The sequence below is a fragment of the Syngnathus scovelli genome, chromosome 2, assembly GCF_024217435.2.
Source record: "Syngnathus scovelli strain Florida chromosome 2, RoL_Ssco_1.2, whole genome shotgun sequence".
NCBI classification, from domain to species: Eukaryota; Metazoa; Chordata; class Actinopteri; order Syngnathiformes; family Syngnathidae; genus Syngnathus; species Syngnathus scovelli.
In genome coordinates, this window is record NC_090848.1 from 11,595,217 (window position 1) to 11,621,321 (window position 26,105).

At 41.7% G+C, this 26,105-nt stretch overlaps 3 protein-coding genes across 8 annotated transcripts; 2 read left to right on the plus strand and 1 right to left on the minus strand.

The window, feature by feature from the left end:
- Positions 1-91: 91 nt before the first annotated feature.
- On the plus strand, positions 92-5,404 carry hmga1a (high mobility group AT-hook 1a). Of its 2 annotated transcripts, none has more exons than XM_049755252.1 (5): positions 92-258; positions 1,190-1,288; positions 1,964-2,059; positions 2,929-2,982; positions 3,705-5,404. In XM_049755252.1, the coding sequence occupies exons 2-5, from the start codon at positions 1,205-1,207 to the stop codon at positions 3,777-3,779; spliced, it is 309 nt and encodes a 102-aa protein (XP_049611209.1). In that variant the 5' UTR covers positions 92-258; positions 1,190-1,204; the 3' UTR covers positions 3,780-5,404. The 2 variants fall into 2 exon arrangements, with proteins under 2 accessions (XP_049611209.1, XP_049611210.1); XM_049755253.2 differs by lacking the exon at positions 92-258 and adding an exon at positions 323-480.
- Positions 5,405-5,947: 543 nt separating this feature from the next.
- Positions 5,948-9,104, minus strand: smim29 (small integral membrane protein 29). 4 transcript variants are annotated; one of them, XM_049755254.2, is made up of 5 exons: positions 8,947-9,104; positions 7,884-8,139; positions 7,778-7,803; positions 7,588-7,693; positions 5,948-6,539 (listed from the first exon to the last, which is right to left on the minus strand). In XM_049755254.2, the coding sequence occupies exons 2-5, from the start codon at positions 7,986-7,988 to the stop codon at positions 6,477-6,479; spliced, it is 300 nt and encodes a 99-aa protein (XP_049611211.1). In that variant the 5' UTR covers positions 7,989-8,139; positions 8,947-9,104; the 3' UTR covers positions 5,948-6,476. The 4 variants fall into 4 exon arrangements, with proteins under 4 accessions (XP_049611211.1, XP_049611212.1, XP_049611214.1 ...); XM_049755255.2 differs by having other exon boundaries at positions 7,884-8,142; positions 8,947-9,100; XM_049755257.2 differs by lacking the exon at positions 8,947-9,104 and adding an exon at positions 8,693-8,928.
- A 544-nt stretch (positions 9,105-9,648) lies between these two features.
- On the plus strand, positions 9,649-25,949 carry pacsin1a (protein kinase C and casein kinase substrate in neurons 1a). 2 transcript variants are annotated; one of them, XM_049755244.2, is made up of 10 exons: positions 9,649-9,962; positions 18,589-18,718; positions 19,945-20,101; positions 20,179-20,414; positions 20,735-20,890; positions 21,139-21,314; positions 21,983-22,103; positions 22,403-22,509; positions 22,724-22,920; positions 23,577-25,949. In XM_049755244.2, the coding sequence occupies exons 2-10, from the start codon at positions 18,659-18,661 to the stop codon at positions 23,684-23,686; spliced, it is 1,320 nt and encodes a 439-aa protein (XP_049611201.1). In that variant the 5' UTR covers positions 9,649-9,962; positions 18,589-18,658; the 3' UTR covers positions 23,687-25,949. The 2 variants fall into 2 exon arrangements, with proteins under 2 accessions (XP_049611201.1, XP_049611202.1); XM_049755245.2 differs by lacking the exon at positions 9,649-9,962 and adding an exon at positions 17,128-17,303.
- The last annotated feature ends 156 nt before the right edge of the window (positions 25,950-26,105 follow it).

Genomic DNA, 26,105 nt, shown 5'->3' on the forward strand with positions numbered 1-26,105 from the left:
ACGTATTTTATTGTGTGGCCGAGTCCAACGAGGGAGGAAAGACATTGGGGGGGGGGGGGACTGGGGCGGCTGAGCCGGTCCAGTGCCGTTGGTGGCCCACTTATCATATCTCCGCCCCCAGTCCCCCTGCTCCCATGAGGGCGGCTCTTTATATTGCCCCAAAACTCCTCCTGACTGGCGCCTTTTTCTTTATCTGCCGGAGAGGAGACGCACATGCTATTTTTAGGACCACGTTGGAATAAACCCATTAACCTGCCGGTAAGAAAAAAATTGAGGGGAAAACAGCCTTTTCGCCAATGCTGCGTTGCTTTAAATGCTTCACGAGCTGGGAGTTAAAGGGGCGGGCTATGTGTTTGTATGTCGTCTCAACGCGACGCTTTGTGGGTCGGTGCAGGGCTCTTTAACCGGCTATAAGCACCCGGCTTAAAGGGGATATTTCGCTGTGTAATTTAAGCTGGAGGTTAAACTTGAGCGGTAGAGGTGAGTGCATATTTTGCAGAGACCAACGCACCGTCACGATGGTTTGAGAATATTTTCAATCGCTCGAGCTCCGGCGAAAGGAGGGCGACATGCTTTCAATGAGAAGCCGTCCATTGTTGCTGTAGGCCCGCTACAAAACACGACGCGCACCTCGCAGGCTCGTTCGTACTCTCGGGCTCATTTTTGGAAATGTATTCTTGACATTTTTGCGCACATGTAAGAAGGGTGCGATAGCAATACCACACGCAACGCTTCCACGGGTTATTGTCTGCATGTGTGTGTGGCCAGAGGTGTGCGTGCATGCACGCATGCATGCACGCATGTATGGGCCTTGGGATGCAGTCGGTACGTGAATGCAACGGTGAGGCCTGCGGCTTGTGGCTACACCGTGCAAACCGGTTCAACGGAGATCTGCGAGGCGGAGGCGTGCGCTCTGTTCCGCTGTGGAGCGCACGCGGGACCGAAATAGCGCCTCTGGGAAGAGTTGATTTAAGGGCTGGATGCGTCGTGGCTTTGCGCCTTTTTTTTTTCTTGCCCCGACCCCCCCCCCCCCCCCCCCCCCCCTTTCGCTCGCTCTCTCTCTCTCTCTCCCTGTCTCTCTCTCTCTCTCTCTCTTCCATCACGACCCATCCCCCACCCCCCATTTATGTGAGCTCGGCACGTTGTCTTCTGCAAGCGACTCTGACCAGGTGTGGTTTTTATTTCCTAGGTGTGAGAAGTAAATATGAGCGACAAGGGGACAGTGTCATCTAAGGAGAAGGAGACGACAGAGAAGAGGGGGCGTGGAAGACCCCGCAAGCTTCCTCAGGTAAGAAGGGCAAAATAAACTTTTAAGTGCAGGTTTTGTGATAAGGTGCATCAAGTTTGCATGACTCATCAGTTTTGGGAATGTAGCCCGCACATGATCCAAAGTGTCTCCAAAGCTAATGCCGCATTTCAGGCGTCCCGTGAAAAGAAAGTCTTTACTTCGGGTACGGGTCCCAATTTGAACGTGTGTTTCAGCCATGATTAATGGGAGGTGTAGAAGCCCCCATCAACAAACTTCCTGTGTTTGTCAGGAACTTGTAACCCAACACACACAAACCGGTTTTAACCCTCTCAGACCCACCACCACTCCACATGCATTGGCTGACATTGCAAGGTTGAGGGTGGCTCGTACGGCCGTCACGCTGCGCAGTCTATTGAATTGCGTTGATTGTCAAAAGCTGCTGTAGTAAACAAGATAGAAATTCAATCAGATCAGTCAAGGCCCACAAGTGCATGTTGTCACAAGAATACGAGTGGAGCCGAAGGGAGATGCGTTGGTCTTTTATTTTGTATATCAATGTATTGCTTGCACAATTATTGGCAAGTTTTGCAGTTTAGGTGTGTCTGCATATTTAGCATAGTTTCTTACATACATGTTTACGAGCACAGAGTAAATTGTGTGCAAGTCATTCATCACTCATTCACTGTGATTTTTCCCGTTTTGTTTTAACGTCAGCGTCCCGAGTCTCAGGAGCCCAGCGGATCGCCGACTCCAAAAAGGGCCAGAGGACGACCCAAGGGCAGCAAAAACAAACCCAGCAGCAAGGGCAAAGTAAGTCCATCATGTCTTCATGCGGCAAAGTAGCGGCTGCAAAGACTGGCTGACCGGGTCATAAACAGAAAATAAGACCTGGCAACCCATCAAGTTTGCTTATAGATTATTTCATTGTTTCCCTCCTGTCAAAAATTGTCTTCCCTATTGTAAATCCAGTTTTTTTTGCAGGAAGTACATGACTGTACTTCCTGATCTGCAGCATCCTGCAGCGTGTCATGCAAAGGGTGACGTAGGTACAGAGGCTGCAATGGTGTTTCCACGCTGAGACCCCGCCCCCAACACCCCGCTCCACACACTGTCCAAGTTCTTCTCAGCCTGTTGTCTCCATAGCAACAGCTGATTTTCTCCCTCGCCCTGAACCCTGCGACTCCCCCCATGAGCATTGTCCTCGCTGCTACTGTACGTGTGAGGGAAGGCAAATTGCTCCTGCATGCGCACGCGTTTGTGATATAGGGTTAGCAAGAAAAGCCAAGTGTCTGAGGGTTTACGTCTATGCCGGCTTCCACCAGCTGTCTCTGAGCTTCGGACCAGGTGGCCAGCGAACTGGAGTGCCCTGTGTGCAGTTCCTGTTGGCCTTCCAGATAATAGCCAATGAACCCAGTGCCCCTTGTCCAGATCTTATTGTGCAGGCTTTGCTGCCACCTGCAGGCAGCAAAAGCAAAACAAATATTTTGTGTTTAATATGTTATTTCAGACGATATTACTGCTGATATGTGGTTTGATCTCCCCCCTCCCCCCAGGTGCCCTTTTTAAATTTGACTATGATATGGTAAACCTCAATATGGGGCTCATGCATTTAGCATGATGCACTGATACTTAAGTTTTGCACAGTACATTATCTAACCACGCCCCTTTCCTCTCCAAAGACAAAGGCAGAACCTGCTCCTGGTGCCAAACGCAGAGGAAGACCCAAGAAGGAGGTAAGAATTGTTTTGTTGTAACTGCATTAGAATTGATACGGTGATTTGGGGGCAAAATATTTTCCATTCACGCGTGCCAAAATCCTTCAAGATGAGTCACTTTTTGCTCAGGGTATTTTGACTTTGGCTCTGCTGGCAATTGCTGCTTGACTGTCTTGAAATGGGTGATTTATAAAAGGAACAATCCAATTTTGTTTTCGACTCGATATGGTGAAAGAGGTTAGAGGTTAGCCACATGCTAACCAAACATCCAAATTTAACAGTTGATAAAAGACCCCAAATTTGTTGTTACTTTGGATAATAGTTTTCAACTCCTTTTGCATGTTTTCTAGTTGGAACACACAAAAACAAACAAAATCTTGACTTGACACCGTTCCATCAAGGAAGCCGATGTGGTTTCGTAGTAGAAAGTGTTCTATGCACGAGTAGTAATGGGTGTGCTTGGATTGCCGCCTGGATCACATTAGTCACATGAAGCAATGACCCGTAGTTACCCCGCCACTTCTTTTTATGAATGAACACATCCAGTTGGGAGTGAGTAAAGGAAGCCGGATGCCTCATTGTGACTCATCGGTCCACCATCCTGAGTCACCCATCCCTCCTCATGCCACAGCAGTTTGTCAAGATTTAGGATAACATTGATCCAAAGAAAGACTCGTGGAGATTTGACTCAGCATTTCTGTTGAGCACAGACTCATTTGTTTTTTTCCATCTCCTTTTAGGAAAAGGAAGAGAAAGCATCACAGGAGTCGTCGGAGCAGGAAGAAGACGAAGAGGATGAGGAAGAGGACCAGTAATAGCAACACGTGCTACCTCTCTCAGCATACTGACTTACTGTTAACTGTAACTGGACTGTATCTTCAACACCAGTGCCACTTTCATGACCACTATCCCCCTGATAGGCTCAAACAAGGGTCTACGCAGTACATTTCTCATGCAACAGCACTGGATAAAAACGCTGGACCTTGCGCAAGCGTAGCTCTGAGCATCACATACATGACAGATGACAAGCCCTTTTCTCTACGTCATGACGTCGCAAGAATTTTTATGCCGGAGAAGGTGGGCTTCTCGGGGCCGAGTGTATTTTCATTTCTGCTGAAAGATGGTTTTTAGTCTTTTTTTTTGTTTGTTTTCTATTTACTCAATGTTACTTATTGATTATACCCAAGTCTGAGATGGTAGGGGCTGTAGAGTTTCTCTGTTTTGTACAGGACAAAGGTGATTTTTACCAATACTCGTGTTTGTGTGGTGTGGTTTAACCTATCCTTCGCATCGTACGCTAGATGGAGTTGAGTTTCAGTGTTTAGGATGAGAATAGGTCACTGGTGGTATACATACCCCCTCCCTTTCCCGATGTCACCGCTCACAAGTAGAACATCTGCTCATGTAGGACATTTTAGGTGTTAGCTTATCTGACGGCCTCCTCTGTCATTGGTGTGTAGCGGGGGAGACAACTAGTGTTTGTAGTTTTTTGTTTTGATTACTTTCCAGTTCCATCCCGTTTCAAGTTGTGTGCTGCTTCTTTTCAAGTGTTGTCAATTTTCAAGTATAGGGTTCCAGGTTGAGAGCATCAGTGTCGTTTTTTCAGGGAGCTTTTTACAGACGGTTTCTGCCTGCGCACACGCGCGCCCGGTCAATGGAAAGACAAACTGTACAGCCATACGCAGTTTAATAATAAAATTGGGAGTTGTTGGTACTTCGGTAAAAAGGCTGCTCATGTTTTTTTTTTTTTTTTTTGCTTAGTCACCTTGCGTGGGTTCCCATAAACTTACCTAGTTGTAATAAGCCTTTTTAAAGGATGTTTTGCTTCCTGCAACAACAACAAAAGAACGTTCAAGTGTCCTCTTGGCAGTTCTTCAACACACCTCAGCCGCTACAACCTCGGTTATAAAACTGCAAAGTGACAACACGATGCCTGGACTTTCATACCTCATTCAGCAGTTTATATCATTGCATTTTACCGTTTTTGTGTTACTGTGGACACGAGTCATTTTTTTTTTTTTTTTAATACCTGACTGAAGCAGGCTTGCTCACAACGGAAGCTTGTCTGGTGTGTGTGTGTGAGTGAGAAGCAAGTCAGGGAGACTTGTCAGCTTGACAATACTGCATTCGTTGACTGTGGTAGTTTAGCAAATTTTCATTTTTTTTCTTCTGGTGCACTGAAACATTTTAAGGTTGGACACTTTTCCTGCTTTTTGCCTAACATTTTCCATCAAGTGGTTATTTTGTGCATTGACTTTCACAAAATCTGATTTACATCGCAAACTGACATCTACATCTGTTCATTTATATACTGTAAACTGTTGAGGATGGAATCATTCTTTTTAATGGACACCGTATATAAATGTGCAATGTATATATTTTCTATGGTGCCCTGCAATTTGTATGAGATAAAATGGTCAATAAAGATAATTTTCTGTCATTGTCCTGTCCTTTGTTTAAAGTAGTCATAAGTTGCTCTACTTATGAAGGTTTTTATTCATAGTATATTTTCGGCATAGTATATTTTCTGCCATCACTCCAGTGTAATTAATCATGACTGATTTCATCAGGAAAAAAAAAAAGAAAAAGTTATCTTTGACAGAAATGAAGCTTCTTAACAGCGCAGACTAATTTGCATCAGTAGTTTTCCCATTCAGGTCCAAGTGAAACTCAGTGGCTCAGTAGAAGTACAGAAAACATTTTTGAGGAAAACCTGAGCAACAACAAATCACAATTCAAATAACCTGGATTACGCACAACACGTGTCCTCTCTCCATCACAATGCACAAGTTGTTCAGATGAATTGAACGCTTTAAAATTCCATGAGCAAGCTAATAACAATCCTGAGTGGCTTCAAACAGTTGAGGGCAATAAAGTAGGCGGGTCTATCATTGAGTACAGTCACAATCATGGCATTCAACTCTGGCTGGAGGTGAATCTTTTCTGGCGACATGTGCTTAGGACATATTTGAAGTAGGAGTCATTCAGAAGAACAATGGATCGTGTTTATGTGCATATTGTGGCTTACATGCCTCACCCAAACCACACAAAGATCACAAATAGGGGGCTTATGATAATTTGGTGTGTAAACAAAAACAAAAGCTAGCAGCAACATTTGTTGAGTGAATGCACGTAAAGTACACTTTCATTCAGCGCTCACTTATTCAGAAAGAGTGCTATTTGAAATCTTTTCTTTTATATGTGACACGGCTTCTCGGATGTGCCGCGAAATCTGCAGTCTGGAATGAATTCCAATGGATTGATCAATTCCAGAATGTTCAGTAACACCAGAACGATGTGAACAAAGTATGTTCTGGAGGACATGCACCTGTTTTAACAATAGACCCTGAAATTCAGTGTATGCTTGAGAATAAATACTTTACAATAAATACATTAAATGTTGAATGCATTTTGAAACAGTTTCAATGCCTTTGCTTGTTGTACTTTAAGATAGGAGGGGCAGGCAAATAAACAAAAAACTATCTTTGTGGTTAAGTGCAGGTTTGGATTCTTCAGGCATCTTTGGTCAGAAGAGGGCGTTGCTGTTGATAATTTCTTGCCCAACCTTGAACAACCTAAGAAGAAAAGAAAGCATTTTAGTGTCATCCTCAATAAATTAAATTCAGAGAATCTAAATGTAGGTGATTTGTTATCACTTTACAAGAACTGTAATTTGAATGAGGCACAGCACCTTAAGCGCAAATGAGTGGTCATGTTTGACTTTTTTTCTTTTTTTTACTGTTTTTGTGTAGTGAACATTGCCATCTACTGGTTTCCAAGCATTTGGGCAAGACTTGGATTACAGGACACCAATAAATTGTTGGGTTTATCTAATTAACAAAACGATTGTGTAAGAGTTTTTAACATGACCGCAACACCAACATTTCCTAATTGTGACAAGACAGCTAATTTAGCTCAAAGTTCCAGTCCAGGGTGTACCTGACCTCTTGCCAGAATGAGATAGGCTCCACCTCAATGATGACAAGTGCTATAGGAAATGAATGTACTTTTCAAATAGCTGCAATCGGCAGCGTTACCACGAGATGGTAACAATCCTAGCAGAGGGGGGGAAAAAAAAGTTTAAACTTGAGTTACGAGTGTGTTGACAAAATTTGTATTTTCTCTTCTCAACTTGTTGCAGCTGTTTTCCTACACATTAGAGGAACTAAGTTGTGAGGAAACAAGAGTAATAGCCTGGCCATGTCACCGTATGTTGCAAGCAAGCAAAACCACAGATTAAAAAAAAAAAAAAAAACACTACACAGAAATCAATCTATTTGTAAAAGTGCGCAAAAACAGGAACAGGAACCCTTGTGAGTTATTTTTAAATTTTTAAATTAAAGAAACCTGCATCCAGGCAAGGAAGAACTGAGTTCCATTGATTTCAATTGTCATCAGTGGTCAATGAACCGTGCTTTGTCTGGTTCCCCACTTAGGACTTGTTTGCTATGGGTGACCCTGCCAGAGGCATAAAACCCTAGAAAATTTAGCTCCAACAATTATTGGGACACAAACCCCTCCACTGGCTCACGGAAGGTGATTCTTTATTAATATTTATCAATGTATTATTATTTTCTCATTTTAACTAAATAATGATTGTTTTCAAAGAAAACTGTGCCTTACTCTGGTGTCCTCTTCTCGCCACAGCATTTCTTGTTCAGCTTCATTCACCTCTTCTGAGGGGTCATAAGAGTAGATTGGTAACAACTGATGGCGGAGTCTGTCAAGTCTGAGAAAACAACAAAGAAGACTAAAACACAGATTAAAAGGAGACATAAGTCCATCTTAAACAGGACTGGAGCTGTATGTTTACCTTCGTTTCTTACGAACGTACAAGACCTGAAAAAGAAGTCAGAAATATACATTCTTATCCAATCATGACAGTTTGAGAAGCACCGGTATAGAACATGTCAACTTACCACTGCTGCAACAATTCCAATGATGGTGATGAGGAAGAATGGCACCAAGACATAGCCCACCGCCGCATCTCCATTAATGGTGGGGGACGGAGTGGTACTATTCATTGCATATAATCAGGGCAAGGGGCTACAGCGAATGGAAACCCCCCACCCAGGGACACACACTGTGCAGTGGCTCTCTCCTTAAGCTACGCTCTGGTTGATCAGGCCTCATCCTTTTCATTCATGTGACTTCCACATGGTTTCACTGCTCCTCCTACTTGGGACAAACCACACAGGGGATTATGAGTACGAGGTCAGGTCAATACATTTTGAAGGAGCTGAATGCTATTTTTAAGCTTTCCAAAGTCAACAGAAAGGATTTATATGATTATATATTACCTTGGCGATCTAATTACTTGTGAAATACGAGTTATTTTGGTGGCTTTTTTTTTTAACCCGGAAATAAAACGCCAGGTTCACAAAACCTCACCACTTCGGTACTCCTACGCATTGAAATAGACTTGAGATGCGCTCAAAGATCACTCACAAAATAGGAAATCTCAAAATTACATGGAAAAAAAAACATATTCAATGCTCTTTTAAATAACAGAAGAGATGTATCCATTAGGGCTGCACAAGTTTGGAATTGCATGCGAAATTACATTTTTTTTTACACTTTTTTTTCCCATAAGCAGGCTCATTGATCAGATAAAGCATCTATTTAAAAATTATTGTAAGCCTTTGCGATATGCATATTTCGTCGTAAAGATAGGAAACTTTCTCGTGCCAACTGAGATGCCATTTGCTTGCTACCGAGAGATACCTACCTGCTCGACCTGTCCTCAACGCAACACATTTAAAGAAGGAGAGTAGACTATGAGCTTCCGGCTTATATATTGTCGCGCGTCCAAATCGATTAGCTTCCAGCTAACTTTTAGCTCTGGTTGCCGGCCGCTACTCTAATCAAAGTTATTTGAACCAGTAAACACTTCCAGGCCAGCCATCTTCGCAAAGCTATTGTTCGTTTTTCATTGGTGGCACAATTGGTTTCGGGAGGAACACATTGCGGAATTTCACTCACCTTCCGTGAATCACGTCGATTTGTTTGTGTTGCTTCCGCAACCAGTTTATCTTTTGCAAGCTAGACGTAACAGCGAGTGCAATCGTAGTGATTCCGTTTTCAAAATAAGACGTTCGCTCACATCGGGACAATTTGTTAACCCAAACCCAAAGGGATATCATGATAAGAATTTAGTTCAACCAAAGAAGGGCAAAATTCCATTTTTAAATTGGACCCATCGAGCATTTACAATATCAAGCGTCGAATAAATGTAAAAGATTAAATAATTGGTGAATTTATTTCCTGTCAATATGTGTTTATAAATATTTTTTACATATATGTTTAACATTTTTGAATGTGTTTAATTTAAAAACATGTTGACTAAATTAGTGAAAATACTTTATTGTCCCACCAGGGAGCGCCACAGCGAGCCACTCGCACGGTTTGTTTGGTACACTAACAGTGGGCCCAGTTGTTCAAAGGTATCATCTGAAGAAATTATGGATGGTGGATTGATTCAATTCTTGAAAATGTGTTGTCCAAAATCTAAGATGCATTCTAAAATAAAACATGTAATACAATCTCGATATTAATCTGCATCAAACCCTCGGTTTGTCATGTTTAAATATCTCCTGCTCAGCGATTGGTTTAGGAAGTGGAAGTCGCATTTAGGGCTCTCCATAGGGCTGAAACTCCCACTTTACCCAAATTTGGAAAAATCCACTACGTTCTCATTAGCAAAAATAGCGACCACGATTGTCATTGGAAATTGAATGTATTCAATAATAATAATAATAATAATGTTTGCATCAGCCCCCTTTTGCAGTCAATTTTGTGTGGTCCGTTGAAAGCAAAGCGTCGGGACATCCTCCCACGTCGCGCCTGTGCTGTTGTCCTCGCTCTTGCTGCGTGCATCGTGATCAGGCTGCAGAGAGTCTTGCGGAGGTCACCTTCTGTCACCGCAAGGGGAAATACTGAACCATTTGCAGTCAAGGCTAGGCTGGACTCAGTGCAGCTCGGCAAGCAGCGTGTATCTGGTAAGCGAGTGCGCCACGAATGTTTTGCTCTCTTTAGATGTTAAAAATAATTGCAATGGTGAAGGTTCGATCGAGCAATCTCGTTGCATCATTTGCCTACCTTGTCCCTTCATGATTTACTTTCATTGGCAATCCTGTACCTTCTAAATTATGCATGCGTCATACGGTATTGTTACCAAGTGAAGCATCTTGCGTCATGGCGGGTTTTTTGTTGCTAGAGACGGAATTAAATTGTTTTGCCGCGAAGACTATTTATGTCACATCATTTCTAACTCAATTCAATCTAGTTATTTTTTTATACATAAATGGATGCGTTTTATTGGGCAAACTGCTGTAGCGATTCAGTACGTGGTGGTTTTCTGCATATAGAGGCTATAGGGGATCCGTGGCGTCTTCAAAGGTTGTTGCCATGTTATTGTAGTAGACAGAGATGGTGGCCATGTCTGCAAAGGATGGACATTTGTACGTATACAATTTCTTGCCTTTTCCATCCATGCAACATATTGTAAACGGGGAAGCAAACGACAAGCAAATAACAGTTGTTTATTAATAGCTGGGTGAAAATCACTGTCTGTTAAATTTATGGAGAGGTGGGAGGAGGGGTACTCCAGTGTGGAGGACAGGAATATAAATGCGAGAGCTCCTCTGTGCCGTTATGTAATTGGTTGTCACAGCTCAGCGAGGAGCCATCTCTCGCGTCATTTTCTTTCTTTTTTTTTTTTTTTTTTTTTGCATCTCTGACCAACGAGCAGCAGCACAGAATATCATACATCCTGCGTTTGGTGCATGTGGTCTTTCAAATCGTCTAAGGTGCACCCATGCGTAGAACTGTTATGGAACCATTACTCCGCAGCCACGTTTATGCGTTTGTTATAAGAGGCGGGGCTTGTGTGACGTCACGTGGTCTGTGTTTTAGGGGCTTGTCAACATTTTGTCCGCAAGAAACGGTGCAGCCCACCAATAACACCAGCCGATCCCTACATCATTCAGACTCTCATCAGAAGGCGTTTGTGTGTGTTGCTTTCAATCGACATCAATCGTTTTTAAAGGGTGACACGGAAGATGACCAACAGAATTGACTTACGGAACTGTCCGAGGTTCTGAATGCTCAGCTTGCCTGGCTTGGGTGTCTGCCAAGGGCCAAGGTGCCCCCAAGAACGAGAAGACGATGATCATACCGTCAAGGACGGTCATTTCATTTTATTGCAGGGGGAGTGGGGATGATTAAGTGCTTTTCATCTATCTATCCATCGATCTGTCCATCCACACACACGCACGCACGCACACACACATGCTGTTTGGATGTTGTTTACACCCGTCAGTGAGATCACTGAATGAATCATTGCCTCCTCTTTTCCTTTACTTCTTACCATTCACCAGTTTATTGCTCCTACTGCACTTGTTTACGCATGACTGCGAATAGCAGCGCCGCCAGCCTATAAAAAAAAATCACTTCCATCACACTTTACCTGAATTTACATATTTTCTTCTCAAGAAAGATACAGTGAAACAGTTAATATATTGACGCATTAACATTGCGTTATGTTTGTTGAATTGATGTCAAAATGTTGCAGGTTGTGAAAGAATTTAGGAGAAAATTTGAAATAATCGTTTGCGGTGATGTGCTAAATGAACAACCTGCTCAAAGAAATGAGAACCTATTTTTTTTTTTTGCAAGTGACACGTTGATGTGAACATTGATTCAGTCATTTTGAGGAATTCTACCCTGATCTGAGAAATGTCCCAAAGCAGATAGGAAAAAGTGTAATGCCTTTCGCAACGTCATGACAGCTTAGCAATTAGCATGGCTTATCCCTATTTCTCTCGTTAATTAGTCCTTGTCCTCCGTTTGTGTTAACGATACTTGTCAGAAGTTGTTGTACATCCGCTACCGTTGTGAGATGATTAGTAACTTGTGCTGTGTTGACTCTGCCTCTGTAAAATGGCAGCACTGCTTTGGATGCTTGGTCATGTTTCATCCGCCTGACTCTTCTTTGTGACCTTTATGCTATCATCACATCATGTGTGGTGGCTCACGGAGGACAATGTGGGGAAAGATGTTGTTTTATTTTACACCCTCAGATCCCCTGCAATATAAAGAGGTGGCAAGTGCATTTCAACTGTTGGAAGTGGATGTAGCACTGTTTGACAGGGTGTGAGAAAAGGGGCTGCTGAGTGCACACATGGGAGAAGACTGTCCTTGGCGGAGAGGATTAAACTGAGTATATTTTGCATCAGCTCTGCTTTTACACGAAAAGCATGAGAGCTAAACATTGACGATGCATGTTTGCTTTGTTTCTGTCTAACCACTGCAACCTTTCATATGCTTATTTGGTGTGTTTGGATATTTGAGGTTCAGTTCCTTGTTTGTTGTTACCTGCAGAAAAAAATGACTCAGCATTTTAACGTGCTTTATGCCAGACTCAGTGAGACGTAGCTTGCATCTGTTGCTCATATGTCGGAATGAGTCAGCTTCATTGCACTTCTGTCCTAAAATCAGTCAGTGCAGTCATCATTTATTGTCCCTGATCTTCTGCATATGGTGTTTGTCATCAGACTGTGTAGATGACTTTATTGCCATATTTAAACAGAGACAATACAATGAGAGACAGAAGCAATTGAACTCGTTAAAGCTTCATCATCATTATATGTACATGGAAAGCAATGAGGACAAGATGGATGCATGGTAAAAGGGTGCTAATACGACCGCATGGGCGCAAGATTTGCAAAATACACCCATTCGATTTTTACCCAATTTGCACAAAGGTGCCTCCAAGCTATCTAAAATTAAAATATGTACAAGTCAGTAGGTTGTAAAAGTGAAAAGCAGATAAGTAGTGTATGTGTGTGAGAATGATTGAGAACGTTTCAACATGTATCAATGATGATAATGCTACAAAAACAGTCCATGTTCAAAAATTATATCAACATTTAGATGTATGTTTGCCTCAGTGGGCTTTTTCACTGGCCGAGCTAACGGCGACACTGGCGTCCCTGAAATATGCTTTGTGGCCAGATAATTGAACTTTGACTATTTTTTGATTTTTCTGAGAATATTTTCCACATTCCCACCCATCTTCTGTAGAGAACCTTTGACTATTTTTAACATTTCCATTCATCTTCTGTAGAGAACTCTTAAGGAATCTTTATCACCTTTTTCTGAAGAATTATATAGGTTTGGTAAATTGGATTGATTAGACAGCACTATTGTATCCATATGAGAGCTCCTATAGCCAACGGAAATTTCTCGCCTCCATTTATGGCAGGGGTGTCAAACTAATTTTTTTCGCAAGCCGCATTGTCGTCATAGCTTCTTTCGGAGGGCCGTTATGACTGTCAACCCAAATAAATGTACGAGCACCTCATATATATACTGTAAAAGCTACAAAACAACCTGACAAATAACTCGTTTTCAAATCAGACAAGTAAAAACTGGTCAGATATTTAAAAAAAAAAGATATTATTAAAAGTGAAGACAATTTGCAATTCTAGTAATGACACACAAATTTCAATATGTCTTCGCGGGCCACATAAAATGATGTGGTGGGCCGTATCTGGCCCCCGGGCCTTGAGTTTGACACCTGTGCTTGAGGGGAACCTGTTTTCCTACTGGTTGAGAAGGTACGTTTTAGTTCCTAACAAGCCAACAAACACACATCTAAGCAGCTTTGGAGGTTTGTCAGGAATGTCTTCGTGTTTTGCTCTTAGGGGAGCTTCTTAGAAAGTTTAAGCATAGCCTTATCATGAACCTCCCTTGTTGACAGCTCATACAGAGATTTTTAGATGAATTGTTGGATTAATGGATATGAGAAAAGTGTGCTAAACAAGGAGGGTGACGCAACAGCCAAGACCTTTTGGGATACTAATGATAATAAAGAAGATATATCTAAAAAAATAATCATGCTATTTGTAATGATATGGCTTAAACTGTGTCTCATCGGACTTCTCCGCAATTGACTGGGTGATTAAGCAGTGACTCTCCAGAATAAATCTTAAATAACTGTCGTGCTGAGTATAACAATATGAACATTAAGGGATTTTATTTCACTATTACACTTTTTTTTCTTCTGGACTTTTCTAATCCCACGACAGTATTAACCACATCAAATCCTATTACAATTTGCACATTACACTCAGAAAAAAAGGGTACTGGAGGGGTCCATTTGTCTTTCCCAAGATACACATTTTCAGCAGGGTTCACAATTGAACCACCATTTTTATGGTCAGAAAAGGTACACAAATAGTCCAAACGGGTCAAGAGAACGTCTGAGTTGGCTGGTGACATTCATTACCCGCTGTCAGCGGTTCTGAAATGACTCAAATCGGGCCGCTCCACGCAGAGTGCGTACATTTTATGAAAAATTAAGTCGATGGGAAAATATGCCCCAAAGATATGCCTCAAGCTATGCCGCATGTCAACATCAATGTACTGCTGTGTTCATCTCTTCATCGGTCACCATAGCACTGAGTCCCGCTCCTCTGTCCATCTCTATTTGCCCCGGCCCACCACCTCTCGTCTCCTCCATGCTGTCACTAGGAGGCTGGTGGCAAAAGCTTTGCTTGTTACATAACACTGCAGCATCATGCGGGACGCTGCCTGCAATCATAACTCAAATTCAATTGTGTCTTGATAGTTGAGCAGTCACCTATGGATGATGTAATGCAGGGTGGTTGAGGAAGGTAGTGGATACTCATGTCCAATTATACCTTTGTATTTCCATACAGTATGTCCATCTACATGTGTGTTGCAAATGTTATTCTTATGTTATTTTACTCAGATGTACCTTTTCCTTGCTTTCACTTTGTTTCCAACATCAACTAAATAGCAATGCTAGCAACACTAAGCTAGCAACCCAATGTTAGCTAGCCATGGCTGCTGTGCAGGTAGCAGCACTTATAATTCAGTGTTACTATAACGCAGAATTTATTGGGTGGAAGTTTTGTTTTTGGATATGTACAAAAATAGAGTCCAACCGCTATCAGTTAGTTCTGCAAGAGCCTGATAATGACCCTAAATATTTGAATTACCGCAGGTGTATTGGTGGCGGGAAACATCGAAAACATGCAGTTTGCCAACTGTGATCTAAGTTCTTTGTGCTCTGTTTCTAGGCATGATCTCTAATCTCTACGTGGGGCAGATTAAGGTGAACATTATTTATAATTAGGGTCTTTTTTATTCAGGTGAATTATCGTCGTCTGACTTGTGGTTGACTCAGAAAAAAAACAACATTTATTTTCAAGGACAAGATGTGTAAAATCCCTCACTAGGTTCAAAGAATGCAGAACCTTGAGTAGTGTAGCATTGCTGGAGGCATTCATGAGGTAGCTGAGTCATCCCTTTACTATATAATATTCTGGTTTCAAGCCGTGATGCACAACACAATCCTTCATAGACTGCTTCGTGGGGTAAAACTTTAAAAATGAAATGAATGTCATTTGATATTTTTCTAATTTACAAAATGGAAACTTTAATGGCGATGCAGCTGCCTCAATATTCCTGTTTGCTGCGGAATTGCTAAGTATGCTAACAAGCTAAAAATGCTATTTGTGTTAGCTTTTAAGCCATAGTTGATAAATCCTTTTATAGGTCAAACCTAAATAGACACCCCAAAATATTTCAAAAACCTGATGTGGTAGAATAAAGTTCCAGACAAAATCAGCAAAAATACAATAAGGGACACATAAAGACACCTCTGATTCAAATTTGCTGTCATCTAACATGCAAACTAGTTTGGTCGACAAACAGCTAACGCTTGACAATGTCCCCAGTTCAGATACTTGAAGCAGTTCTCTCTGCACTTTATCCTTAATTTTTGGCAATTTTTTTTCTGGTTCTGCATGTTAATGTTGGATGAAAAAATGCTGTACTATATACATCATGTTCATTGTCACTCAGACAGTTAACTTAATAACGGGCAAATCTGCACCAGCTAGCTCTGTTTCCTGGCAACAACCGAGAGACGAATCACAAGCCCGTTCTGCTACCCGTGTGACCACCTCCACTCTGCTCCTTGGGATTGCCGCACCTTCACTCTGTCTGCTGCCCCTCCGCTTGTCCCCAGCCTCCCCCATGTCACATGCTGCTCTGCCTCCATGTCAATCTCCATTGCTTGTCACCACCCAGACGCTGTTGTCGCACCCTGTTTGTCTCTGTCACCCCTGTGTCATTCTGCCTAAGCCCGTGTCTCAATGAAAGACCTCCCTCTGTCTCGCGCCTAGTGTGTCCTGTTCTAGCCCCGTGTGGCCACACAGGGTGATTCAAACACCACCCACGCAGGAGAAGCTCGTCGCCTGTGCAAATTTCTGCGGCAACATGAGTAGCTAACATTATTTTACATAACTTCCTACCTGAATTCTCAATCATCTAAGCAGTCAGGAGGGCTAATGTGCAGCAGGGTAAAGTTAGTTCATCTCTATGAAATCTTCTTACTGTAACAAGCTTACATGTTTGTTGTGATTCCCTTCGAGTGCTATAAGTGCTTCATTGTGGACATTCAAATGTATCAAGGGCATAGCAATAGTTCCTTTTACTTTTGGATTTGATCAGTATTTTCTTTTTGCATATGTTAGGTTAACTAAAAGCAATTTTATTTTCAATTTCCGCACCTTTATTCTAAAACTGGTTATTATTTCAAATTGACAGAACATGCACAAACATGTAGTGATCATGATGCAGTTACACGTTTGGTCCATAACATCTGTGAGAAAATGATGAAAAATGTTGATCATTTTTTTTCCCCAAAAAAGTAAAAGTTTGCAAATGCTTAAATTTACTGTTGAGAGGAAGAGTTGGACATGTCTAAGCTAAAGGTTCCAAACGATTAATCGGTTATCAAATTAGTTGTCGATGAATCAGATAATCACTTAGTTGTCGATTAATCGATTAATTTTTTGTGCCTCTGATTTAATGTGTTTAACATCACAATGAGGAGACATATTTGGTTTGTACCCAAGTCTTTTTAGCTCCATGACATACGGTACGTAACAATTTCGCATCGCCACAATCGTTTCCGAATGAAGTTGCCACGACCAATCTGCGTTGCTGCCAGAGTTGTTGCATGGCCGTAACTAATTTGCATGTCAACCTCGCACTTGTGTCCGATCCACCTCTTTGCGCTTCTTGTCGCCGAGCTCCCTCCCCCTCTAAAGCTATTCAAGTGGAACACCGCAGGATTATCCCTCAGGCACCTAGACGCAGTTGTTTGCTCGACCTCTCCGAGTTGCCTTGATCAATCAATATTTGTTTTTCCGTTGAGTTCCCCTATTTTTAAACAATACATTTGGACTACAAAATCTTTGAATCTTCTTGTGCTTTTTTGTTTTGTAATGGAGGCAATGATGGTAAGCAAATACGATGTTTAGTTACATACTTAAGATGTGATGTACATTGAATAAGACATTATTTTGATGAATAGGAAAAAGTATTAGAAACAGTAAGTGTGAATATTACGGCAACCTTCTCAGCTATGAGAGCCTGGAAAGTCTGAACGCTGTTGATTTTTCATATTTCATTACACTTGAAGTGCCACCTCCCACTATTGTCTTCTATGTCGAACTGTAGGATGCCTTGTTTTGTGCTTTGCAGCCTTGTGAGTCACCAGTCTTTTATAAATTGTGCATTGTGAGTAACTCTTTAGTTATTTCCACCTACATACTCTAAGTATGCACATGTGCAAAAATGCATGGTGCACAAGATTGTTCGTTAGGGTTGATTTTAATTTCTCGCAACTTTGTTTGGTTTGTTGGGGGATTGTTGCATCATCCTCTATAGAGTTCACCTGACGTGTTGTCGTCACAAATTCAGAAGCTGATTGGACAACTCAGGTGATGGACAAACTACTTGACCAGCACCTTGTGATGGTTACCGAGATTACGAGTGCTTAACTCCGAGGCTGCTTTTAGGCTTTCTCGGCATGACATGGCTAGATAACATTAATCATGTCTCTGGGCTTGCCATTTATCTTTTTCCATCAGAAACTTTTTTCTTGAAATTGCTTTTTTGCTACACTAACCTTCCATGTCAATGAAATTAATCTGTATGAACTCAGTGGAAGCTACGAAAATATTTGGTTGCAAGAGAACAAGGGGACCAGGTCCAAAGTGTTACATTGTCCAGAATTGTTCAGAATCTCTTGGTATTCTAAATTTGGGAACCTTTGATGCCCAAAGAAGAAACTGACATCTTGCTGGGCTTGATATTAATGTTTTAGCTCACCAGCCACTGTGGCTAACAGTTTGTCAGCGTTACCAGACCACTTGAGATTCCACGAGAGATTTACTTGAAATAAAACCAGCAGCTGCTGCTGTGACTACCGTGGAATTTGAATGTTATGTGTACACATTATAGTGTACAGTGGATGGATTCTGCAACATGCGTGTGTGACGGCAGTCGGTCTTTTCTAGGGCACGCCAGTATGAGCTGTGCATTTTCGTTCCTCAAGGCAGGGAAACTGGATGTGCGGCTGAGAATGCTAATTTTATCTCACTATTATGAAGGTCTCCCTGAAACAGTTCAGTAATTGCCACGTTGTACCGCAAGGGCTGCTTGGTTATTTTTGTGTGTTAATATTCATACACGAGCGTCTTGTATGTTTTATAATCATCTCTTTTCTTCCTTTCCTTTCAGTGTACGAAAAACCAAGTGCCGCTGCAGAGCACAGGTTTGGTTAAGATAGACAATTGCAACATCCGCAGAAATGTCTGGCTCCTACGATGAAACTGCAGGTGTTGACGACACCATGGACAGCTTCTGGGAGGTACAAAAACACAAGTTGGCACCTACAAGCATGACTCTGTTATCACCGTCAGATAGGATTTTCTTCTTTGGGGGAAGGGCAAGGATGTATCAGGAGGTCCAGTCCGCAACACCAAAAAAAAAAAAAACCCAAAAAAATGTCAAACCCCTTATGGGGGATCGGGGGAAATGTGGAAAAATAATTCCCACACATCATAAAATACCCAAAAGTCATTGAATCATCCAGCTTGGCACCTGTAGGGGGGTGGGAGGGGCATTTCCAAGCATATTTTAGGGGGGACAGTGCCCTTGCAGCACCCCCTCTAGCTCCACCAGTGGGCTGATTTTCCAAACACTTGTCCACCACGCTGCCACAAATTGAATTTAAATTCAACTTAATTTTAATTTTCAACGAAAACAAGATTTTAAAAAACATCTGCAATAACTAAAAAAAAGAATATCACAAATTGTTTTAGACAACATACAAATCCCAACAAGGTCACCATACATTGATTGCGAGAGCATGATCACTTGAAAACCCATCAAATTAGAGTTAACGAATTCCCTCTGTACAGAGTCTCCTTTGTGTCACGGCACTCAACAACAGTGACACAAAGAGCCTCAGTCATCACAATTCTGAAGAGGACTTTCTCTCTGTGTACCACTTGTTCCATCCGCAGACGAGTAACGCACCCCGGCTCACTTTCTGCTGCAAAAATGTTATTCATGATTTCCAAAGAGAAATCACCTGTGTTGTTGTGGTTTTTGAGAGTACAGTAAATGCACACAGACTCACACATCAGCTTCACAGCCTTCTCCAGAGACTGCATATGCATGATCATGGTAGAGCCCTTTACAATGCACGCAGAGCCACATGAAACTGTGTCTTCATGCATGCATGCATTTGACGTGTATACACACACAGTCTGCATCCTCTGTTCATCCATCCCTTCAAATCTGTCCGCTTGCTCTACACACCACTCGGGGGGGGGGATTAGTGTGCGCGCACTCACACTTACGTACACACACTAACAAGCCCATGCCATTGCATAACTACACATGCAAAGGCACGAGCCCCTCACTACCTCCCCTCCTCCATCATCATGCTGCATGAGCTCACAGCCTCACACCCCCCTGCAGGCACTGAGGAGGCGGAGCCACGCCGCCTGCCCCTGCTTTTTTTTTTTTTTTTTAAGGACATCCATCTTAAGGTGCCATCTCATCTCATAAATGCTCATGTTCTCCCAGGTGGGGAACTACAAACGTGCCGTCAAGAGATTTGACGACGGCCATCGACTGTGCAATGATCTCATGGGCTGCCTGCAGGAACGGGCCAAAATAGAAAAAGCTTACGGGGATCAGCTGACTGCCTGGTCCAAGAGATGGAGACAGCTTATTGAGAAAGGTGGAACACTATCAAACAATCAGTTGGCATAGTTGACATGAATGTAGTCTAAATGAATATTATTGAACTTGCCTCAGGGCCACAGTACGGCTCAGTGGAGAGAGCCTGGTTGGCTGTAATGACCGAGGCGGAGAAGGTAAGCGAGCTGCATCAAGACGTCAAGAACAACTTGATGATTGAGGATGTGGAGAAAGTCAAGAATTGGCAGAAGGAGGCCTATCACAAGCAAATTATTGGAGGCTTCAAAGAAGCAAAGGAGGCGGAGGAAGGATTTAAGAAGGCACAGAAACCCTGGGCAAAAAAACTCAAAGAGGTCAGAGAATGTTTTATTGCTCAATGTGTGTATAACTCTGAGAGACAAGATACTTTTACTTGGATTCATAAATTCCTCAATAAAAAAGGGAAAACATAAAGTATACAACACACTCCATAGTGCTGGCTTGAGAAGAAGCCAGAGTGAAATGGTTTCTTCAAGATCAGCCACAACTTAGTTTTAATTTGACACATATCAACATATGAAGCTAGTTAATAAAAGCAGTTTGGGATTCTTAACTTTTGAATTTGAGCACAGCATTATATTTATATGTGGTCGCTGAACACAGATTGTGAGAATGCGTGTGTATGGACATGCAGATGGAGACAGCGAAGAAAGCTTACCACATGGCATGCAAGGAGGAGAAGCTGGCTGCGACTCGAGAGGCTAACGGCAAGACTGAGGCTTCTGTCACACCGGACCAACAGAAGAAACTCCACGAGAAAGTGGACAAATGCAAACAGGATATGCAGAAAGTAGGGGAAAAACAGAAAAATGATTATCATCTTTGGTTTTGTAGATCCATAAAGATATTCCCATAATTGCCTATATAGTAGTATAAACAATTTGTGAGTTTTTTTTCTGGTTGAATAACTGTGGAGAGTAAGTAATGTCTCTACATAGTACGCTGTATGTAAAATGTAAATCAGGATTTTTATCATGTCAGGTTTTCTGATTTTAAACAAATGTTGGCAAGTGAGTTAATTGTTTTAATTCCATTCAGGCTAAAGAAAAGTACGAGAAGTCTCTGGAGGAGCTGAACAAGTGCGCACCGGCCTACATGGAGTGCATGGAGCAGGTGTTTGACCAGTGCCAGCAGCATGAGGTGAAGAGGCTGACTTTCCTGAAGGAGGCCTTGCTGGACATCAAACGCCACCTCAACCTCACAGAGAACCAAAGGTCAGCCAAAAGGAAAACAGTTAAAACACCATAAACTCCGAGGTCTAATAATTTCTGCATCTTGCGACGGATGTGTGACCTGAAAGTTCTGTTTTCTTCCCATGTGATATTACAAGTAGGTCGTTCCAAATCGTGGTGTGCAGGGAGTGAAATGACCTACCAATTTCCTCATTTGAGTTTTTACGTTACATTATATTGCATTACATGTGTGTTTTTTACAAAATGTACAGTAATATAGTGATAACATAACCGCTACATGTAGTCACTTCGTAATTAACGGATTCATCGAACGCATGTCATGCCGTAAGATTAAAACCATTGGAAATTGAGGCTCATCTCGGTATAACTGCCGTTCATCCATTATTAAATCCCATTTGGAAGATAATGGTGGTCTAATTAGTTCTGTACTTCATATTTCTAACAATTCATTAAAAGAAGTGATGTGCGAGAGTGAAATTGGTTTGCATTTTACAGTGAATCAATCTACCAACAGTTGTCATACGACAACTAACAGGTAAAATTATTTCATAATGAAGAAAGAATAAAACCAGTTAAAGATGCTTCTAAGATATCATAACGAGATCATAATAGATATTTGAATGTAGAAAATACAAACTAGCAAACCGGACTGGATATTTCATGTCAATGTTTTATTTTCCTTCCCTCAGCTATGCCACAATATACAGAGAATTGGAGCGTACCATCCTGTCTGCGAACACACAAGAGGATCTGAAGTGGTTCAGCAACAACCATGGGCCCGGCATGCACATGAATTGGCCCGCCTTCGAGGTACGGATTCTTACATAGGTTTGATTTTATCTTCATCTCAAACAGTCAGTGCAAAAAGGACAGAAGAAAGCAAAAGCTTCTCTTGTCTTGCCCCTCCTCACAATCCAAATTATTTCCTATAAACGTGGATTTATGTAACTGTTCGCTTATGTATCCTCTACCCCCCCCCCCCCCCCCCACACACACACACACACACGCACACACTTTTTTTCACCACACATTTATGAGGCGGAGGTGTCAAAAAGCAGCTTGAAACTCAAACTTTACTTTTTGCACCCATTTGAATTTGTTTCGAGCAGGAATACAACCCAGACCAGGCAAATGCCCCTCCAAAGAAGAAGAAGCCAGATGGAGCACCACCCACTCCTAGCACTGACCACGTGGCGCCCCCTGGTGACCGGAGCAGGTTAGGTCCTTTGACTTGGAACAAAAATAGCAATTCTTAAATCAAACAGAAAAGTATATTTTACAACAAATGTTTTTTTTACACAGAACAATTAATCTCACAACATTGCTACTTACTTGCAATGCTCACTCAAACCAATATAGTGATGTAAAATTTCATAGTGAGACTTATTAGTAACATATTCAATGTTAGCATTTATATTCTGTTTTTCTAGCGTGAGCAGCTATGAAAAGAACCAAGCATACTCAACCGAGTGGTCTGACGATGAGCAGCCCGCTGCCTACTCTGGTAATGAAAACGGTGGGAACGGAAACTCATTCGAGGAAGATTCTAGCACTGGGAAAGGTGTTCGAGTGCGAGCCCTCTATGACTACGATGGCCAAGAGCAGGATGAACTCTCTTTCAAAGCAGGTAAACAAACACAGAAGAAAGATTGTTGCTATAACGTTTCGAGATATTTTGAGCAACTGTTGCCATCTTAATGTGTCTTGCGCTTGAGAAAATGACTGTAATTAATCAACAATGGCCACAAGGAGAACTAATTATATGTCAAATAAATAAATATAATAATAAATAAATTATATGTCTCAATAAATGTGTAAAAGAAATTAACATAACATAGATAATAATAGAGCAAAAACAATTTTTGTAGTTTTTTCTCTGATTACAAATCTATAAACATTTCGCTATATAGTACAATGCATGGTTAAATCCATATTGGGCAAGCTGTTATAGAGTCCAACTCTGTTTCAAATGATCAGCTCATTGCGGAAGCCTGATAATGATCAGGATCGTATTAATCAGGTGTGTTGAAGGTGGGAAAACAGCTTAAACACGCTGGATGTTGGCCCTTAAGGGCCAGATTTAGACACCCCATGTTTATAGGCCAAACTTGACATCTTGATACCTCAAAAACTTAATGTGGTGCAAAAAACAAAACGTAAAGACATTTTTTTTAGAAAATTAATTTTGGGACACATGAATCCATCCCTAAATCAAATTTGAAATTATTTTTACCATTTGACACCATCCTGTGTATTGATCAAAAATATGCTACGACTTAACAGGCGATGAGCTGACCAAGACTGAGGATGAAGACGAACAAGGCTGGTGTCGAGGTCGCCTGGACAGCGGCCGAGAGGGACTGTACCCGGCCAATTACGTTGAGCCGATCTAGGCCAGTGGCCGGACAAAGAAAAGACATGCTCCTGGAGGCAGCTTGAACAGCACCATCAAATTGCACCGCACATAGCCAGAGACTTAAGAGCAACACATTCCCTTGCCCAACAGATGTGTGAAGCTGTCATCGAAACTTAGTAAGCTAAAAGACAAATATTTTATCCAGCTCTTGGGGTGGTTTGACTTCCACATTTCAAAATAAGAGAATATACACAGTCAACTATAGACCTTGACAGGAACACATGGCTTCTCCGTTTTGTATATAATGTACAATGCAAGCTTATTTCAACAGGCAGTCTGTTGTGGAAACGGAAGGCGAATATAATCAGTTATACCCATTCGACAAATACGAGCTTCTCGAACCTGCATTGAGTATGTACAGTGCGATGCCATTTTTATGTAGCTTTTATTTTTTAACACTTTCTGTGGTCAGTCATCATTCTTACATCAGGAATGCTGTGTCGTGTTTCAAGTACCACAAACAGTACCCTCTTTTATTTGTCATTTTTGGTGCAGTATTATTTTATCGTGCTAGTCCAACCCCTTTTTCGGTGTGTGCAGTGTTATGTGTTGAACTGTTTCCGAGCGCGCATAGCAGCATGCGCTATGCGACAACTCACATTCCCTGGATCGTCCCGCCTCGTCCGGGTCGTGACCCAATGCAACGCTACGACTTCCAATGCACTTTGAAAGGATCGCATGCATCACCAGAGGAAGCTTGCCGACAATATGCTCGATTTTATGTTTGTTTTGTCATCATGCGATCCATTGAAAAAAGTGACACGCCCCCACAGCAGCTTTCATTCTAAAAGCATGTCTACTAACTAACCACTGCTGTCAGTGACCAAGCAAAGCCGGATCGGCGCATCCTTTTTGCGACGAGTACTGCAGTATGAGAGGGGTTTCGAACAATGCCCATGCCAGCATTTTTTTTCTACCAGGAATGGGTCAATGGGGGCATGCTGAGCCCCATAGCACTGTGTGAAGACCAAGCCTCTTCAACAGGACATGAATGTACTAGTGTTCAGGCATGAAGAAGCCATGCTGTCCAACGGAAAACACAGTTCTTCACTGTCGGAAAGCCCTAACTAATCATGCTGAGCCAAAGAAAGACACGCTACCATCAACTGCGTTTTCCCTCCATGCCATAACCTTCACATATCATGTGACTCGATTTGTAGCTGCCTCCCAAAGCTTTATTTGTCAATAACGCGGGGAATCATCATCAATACACTGCACGTACATACAATGCTCGCAATGTATTGTGGACTGATTTCCATTTTACGTCTTAGAAGTTTCAACCATATCTTCATTTGCGTTCAGCAAATCGATGTGTGTGTTACTCTCAAATTTGTTGAAGTGGTTACTGCATGAGCGATATCCTTTTAGAAGTGCTGGAGTTTTGGACCCAGATGTGTTGAGCTCTCCCCGGGACATGATTTGACAGCTTTAGGTATCGCAGCGAGGAGAAAAACATCACCAGCTCACAAGTTGTGTCTTACGAGTCGAGTTGTCCAGCAAAGCAAAAAGGACTTGTGTCATCCGTGGTCCACGCACACACAACAACAAATGCATCAGCCACAAAAAGTACCTGCATTGCCATTCTGAGGGAGACATCATTCCGTATGTACGCGTTGTGTAGAAAAAGTTCAAAGAAAAAAAAAACATGCAAGTGATTGACTACTAAGACAAAATGTAGTGTTATATATGTAAATGTGTTTCATTCAAATAACAGCAATGAAATATAAAGTAATAGGCACCATATCGTATGAATTTCATGGCGATGGTTAAGTGTATCATAAAAGAGTTACACCCCAAGCTGTCAGATTTGTAAATGAAGATGTAATTTAAAGATTATCTATTGTAACTGTACAACTGTGTTGAGTTGAAAATGAGACCTAACCATGTTGGGGCAGTAAAAATGTGTAAGTGTGTAAATGCTCTTTCTTTCTTTCTTTCTTTATTTTTTTTAAATGTTGATCTCTTCCTTATGCACACAGGGGACCACAGCTCATGGCGTGGAAACCTGATATTAGGTCTAGGTGATGTATGTTCATAGTTAGTGATGTACTTTTATCTCCTAACTGGTGTAGTGCCTGTTCATCTTGATGTAACAAGACGTTCATTTAAATATGCATAAAGATGATTATGATCACAGATAAAATCGACGATAGCGATGAAAAAGAGCTCAATCAAATTTGTTGTGATGATGTCAATATTACGATATTGGTATGAAAGGGAAACAAGTTTGTTTGAAAAAGCGTGGTCTCTTGTTTTTATTTGATCTATCTAGCTAGCTAGACAAGCACATAAGAGGATCTTAATATGAATATGTGAAAAGTTTTTTGTAACTTCCATAAATCACTTCTCAAGTCTAGGACTAGATGATATGTGCTGGAAAAGAGACTTAGATATTG